This window comes from Terrapene carolina, unplaced genomic scaffold (assembly GCF_002925995.2).
Source record: "Terrapene carolina triunguis isolate 2854851 unplaced genomic scaffold, T_m_triunguis-2.0 Scaffold8632, whole genome shotgun sequence".
In the NCBI taxonomy this organism is placed as follows: domain Eukaryota; kingdom Metazoa; phylum Chordata; order Testudines; family Emydidae; genus Terrapene; species Terrapene triunguis.
The window spans coordinates 1-4,785 of NW_020672983.1; the positions used below are offsets into that span (position 1 = coordinate 1).

Consider the following 4,785-nt stretch of genomic DNA (forward strand, 5'->3'; position numbering starts at 1 on the left):
GCTTCTATAAATCCGACCTAATTCTGTAGTGTAGACATAGCCTTAGAGCAGTGTCACTGCCAACAGTTATACCCACCCTGCTCTTTGGTGCAATCACGCTTATTCTTCAGGGGAAAGCATTGCCCAGAAACCATTAAAAACAAGGAAAGAACCAGAGATCACCCGAACTCCCGCAAGGGCTCTGGTTGGGGATTTGTCCTTCAAACCCCAACACAGCTTTTACGGTCGTCACAACAGCCTTCGCTCAGAACAAGCCCCCACCTCGTTAATCTGTAAATCTCTCCTTTATGGGGTTTGGGGTTCTGTGATCTGGGAATGGAATCACAGGGTCACTAAAGCACAAACCTGTCCGGGGGAGGGGGGGTCAAACGGAACATTCTGCCCCAGCCTGACTCTGGTTCCCCCAATCCCATGAGCTTTGCCTGCACAGGTTCAAATCCTGCTCACAGCAAAGGGCCAAGCACCAGTCCCATGGACGGGCAGTGGGGGTTTGTGCTCCTAGTTCACCTTGGTGCTTCTCAGGATCCAACCTCCTGAGCTTCTCCGGATGATGCTCAATGACGAAGGAGAAGGGGGGAGGGGGATCCCAGAGAGAAAGAGCCACATCAGCACAGACTGAACGGTGAGGAAATGGGGTGGGGGAAGCAGGCAGAGGTTACAGAGAAGCCTATTTAACCACAACAGGGACACTGTCTCTTAAAGGAGGGAGGAGGCAAGTGCAGCATGTTTAGGATGATGATGGTGGAGAGAAAAAAGGCTGGATTCAATGCAAGATGAGACCAAAGGAGGGGAAGGTGAATGGCAGCTTCACACAGGACCACGGTGCTCTGACACCCCAGTTCTGGGCACCCTGGACAGTCCTAGCTAGAGAGAACAGGCAAACAGGGACCCATCCCCCTGCAATGAACCTCTCCTGGCAGAAGGCCCCATGAGCACTATGAGCTGTATTGGGAGTGGGGGGCCCTCGGGACAGAGGGCAGCTGAAGTCCCTCAGATGTAGGTGAACTAGGCACTGCAGAATGAAAGAGCTTCACCCCCCTCACAGCTGGGACCGAGGGGCAGCAACAGCTGTTAGGGTCTGCGACCAGGATTGGGGAAAAGACAAGCAGATGGACCAGATTCCCAGCTGATGTTAATCATCCTGTCTCCATTGGAGTAAATGGGCCAGAACCTCAGCTGGTGTAAACTTCTTTTACTCCAATGGCGACAACTTCTCTATTTTTGTCATGTCCCATTTAACCAGCTAATTTTCCTTTTTGTCATCTCCGTGGTATTGACTCCCCAGCATCCTCTATCTCACCCCTCCCACACAGCAAAGGGTCATGCAGAGAAAAGGGGCCTGGGAGGGGGAAGAAATCTGCTCACTTCTTCGTGGGACTTCATTGGATTTTCTTGTCTTTCTCCCTTTTATAAAGACACGCAGCTCACAGTGAGCAGAGCGCCCAGTCTGGCAGGGCTGGAGGCTGCACACTCTGCCTGATCCTCGTGCTCCTGGAGGCGGCAGAGGGCCTGGGAGACCCTGCCAGCTCTGGCAAAGAGTGGGGAAGGGCAGGGCTGCAGCACACCACGTCCCCCACCAGGACAGTAAAGAAATTGGGGGGAGTAAAGCCCCTGGGGTGTTGGTGTCTGGGCCGGGGGCTGCCCCATGGCTGGGCTCTGTGGGGAGAACGGTGCTGGTGTCTGGCAGCTGTCCTGCAGCTGGGCTCTGCAGGGAAGGGGGCTGGTGTCTGGGGGCTGCCCTGAAGCTGGGCTCTGGGGGGATGGGAGTGCAGGTGTCTGGGTTCTGGGGGCCCCACATAGCCCCCTCCAGCATCCCCCATCGGGAATTGGGTTGTTGTAGGGGTTTCGTTAACTCTCTTCTCCTCGGGGAATCATTTTTGCTGTTGTCTGTATTGTTGACATATTTGTTGACAGGTATTTTGAATAATTGAAACTGGAGTTATATTATGTTACTTTGACAAATAAAACATATAAAATTTTTGTGCAGAATTTTTAATTTTTTGGTGCAGAATTCCCCAAGAAGTAATTAAAGGGCAAAAACCATCATTAATGAGGAGTTAAGTGCCTGGTGGGATGTTGTCTGCCTGGAGAACCTCAACTTCAGCAAAACTCACACGCCTGAAAAATAGGAAACTAAGAGTTAAGGTTGCCCACACAACCTTAACTCTGCCCTCTTTCAGTCATTCCCCAATGTTCCCCCAAAACACGAACACATCTTCAGTCTGCCAACACCACAATGGCTGAAAGGCACAATCTCTTCCCCTCCATTTACAACCCTTCGACCCAGACCCCCAACTTCAGCTGATCCTGACCAGACACAACCCCAGGGCAAACCAGACGGGTATGCTGGCTGGTCCTGGTCATGACAGTGACAGCAGAGAAATCCACCGCCATCCCACCCCTACTTAGAGATACCCCACCCTTCCACCAACTCCGTACTCTTAAAAGCCTGCGTAGGGGAGCTCATTTTCCCTTGCGATGCTCTGAGCTCCCTAGGATGCAGTGGGAGCTGAGATGGGTTCCCACCCCCCTCTCCCCACAGCTGTTCTCATGTGAGAACCAAAGGGTTAATACAGAGGGAGCTGATAAGGCTCCAACTTGTACTGGCTGATCTCCACCCAGATGCTCCACGGTTCTGACCCATGTAGCTTATTGAAAGACATGACTCACTATCTCTTTGTTCATTTTAATGAAATGTATAAAACAAATAAAATGAAGAACACAGCTCACTAAATCTAAACTATTCTTAACACCACTCAACTAGCTCTGTATAAGTCACTTTCAGTTTCATATAAAATTAAATTCCAGAGCAGGTTCCCATCGGATGAATCAAAAACCAGGTGAGCAGATTCCCCCGTCACTTTCTCCTCTGATCCATTCAAACCGGCTTCACTCAACAGCACTTCATTATTATGGAATCGTGTTATTTACAAAAAAAGAAAATTATCATCGTAATAGGAGAAAACTGCCGAGTTTCTCGTGTGCAAACGATCCCAGCTCAGCAGGAAAATGTCCAGAAGTGGCTTTGTCAATAGACAGAAACTGGGATTTAAACTCGGAATGTTCGCACTGTGTTTGGGATCCACAGAAATTCCCCATCCAGGTCTGGGACACTTTCATCTCCAGCCCTAACGAGTCGGATTTAGGATCAATTTGCTATGAAGTGCAGAGACTCTTTGGGAGGTGGAGGGGTAAAACAGAGGTGGATAAACTCCATTGTGGCTCAGACAGACATCTGCGCTGCTGGAGTGAGCGGGCCTAGTGATGGTGATGGGGAAGGAGGGAATCCCACCGACTCACCCCATTTCCTTCTGGTGTCGCAGAGGCTGAAATGATACATTTGTCCCACTCCTGCTCCTCCTCTTTGTTATATTGAAATAGATTTTCAATAAGGGAAATGGTAAAAAGAAAAATACCTGCTGCCCAGCACAACCTGGACCCGTGTGAGAACAACAGGGGATGAGACAATCTGTCGCCAAAGGGGGAAACTTGGCGACTCTAACAATCGCTCTGCTAGTGTGGTGAGGGTATAAATGTGATGCTCAGGGCCTGTCTCGAGTATGAAAGTGTTGATTAGGACAGGTCAAAGGGGAAGGTGCTAGCTAACCCCAACCCCTGTGCCCGTCAGCACTGCACATCTAGCAGGGTGTTTACATTAGGGTAGCTACCTCCAGCAAGCTGGAAAATCCTAGAGGAGGCAAAGCCCAGGTCAATTTTAGATTTCCCCTACCTGAGGTCACCCTTATTAACCCCACTTGAGGCTGATGGACACTCCTGGCCGTAGGGACACACACTCCCATGACCCACAGGACAAAGGAGTTGGCAGAAAGGACCACAAGATTCACTCCAGAGAAGGGTGACCTGCAAAACGAAAAGCAGGCAACTCACCCGGGGGAGCTGAGAGAACAGGGTGATGCAAATGGTTCAAACAGCCCTAAAAAGTCCCTGTGTGGGAATTAGCAAATGGCTTTAAAACAATCTTTTCTCTGCCCTGCACAAAGTGTTTATGGTGTGTCTCTATCCTGTGACATCGCTGATGTCTATTAAGGTGTGAGCTCCGGATGAAACTTTTCCCGCATTCACAGGCTGCTCTCGTGGGTGGATCCTCTGATGATTAATAAGGTCCGATTTAAAAGTGAAGCTTTTCCCGCACTCAAAGCATTCATATGGTCTCTCTCCCGTGTGGATCCCCTGATGTCTAATAAGGGATGAACTCTCAGTGAAGTTTTTCCCGCACTCACAGCACTCATAGGGTTTCTCTCCTGTGTGGATCCTCTGATGTTTAATAAGGCCTGAGCTCTGAGTGAACTTTTTCCCGCATTCAGAGCATGTATAGGGGCGCTCTCCTGTGTGGATTCTCTGGTGATTAATAAGGCCTGAGCGCTGAGTGAACCTTTTCCCGCACTCATAGCACTCATAGGGTCTCTCTCCTGTGTGGCCTGTCTGATGTTTAATAACGTTTGATTTCTCACTGAACTGTTTCACCCACTCAGAGCATGTATAGGGTCGCTCTCCCGTGTGGATTCTCTGGTGATTAATAAGGCCTGAGCTCTGAGTGAACTTTTTCCCACACTCACAGCATTCGTAGGGACTCTGCTCTGCGTGGCCTCTCTGATGTGTGCTAAGGTTTGATTTCTGACTGAACTGTCTCCCGCACTCACAGCATGCATAGGGGCGCTCTCCCGTGTGGACCCTCTGATGTTTATTAACGTCTGATTTGAAAGCGAAGCTTTTCCCGCACTCACAGCATTTATACGGTCTCTCTCCTGTGTGAATCCTCTGATG

General features: G+C 49.9%; 1 protein-coding gene across 1 annotated transcript; it reads right to left on the reverse strand.

Annotated features, from left to right (window-relative positions):
- Positions 1–2,674: 2,674 nt before the first annotated feature.
- On the reverse strand, positions 2,675–4,779 carry LOC115271416 (zinc finger protein 551-like; the record flags this gene model as incomplete). Its single annotated transcript, XM_029913900.1, has 1 exon — positions 2,675–4,779. A coding segment is annotated over one exon (762 nt), but the record flags the coding sequence as incomplete, so codon positions are not given.
- Positions 4,780–4,785: the final 6 nt, after the last annotated feature.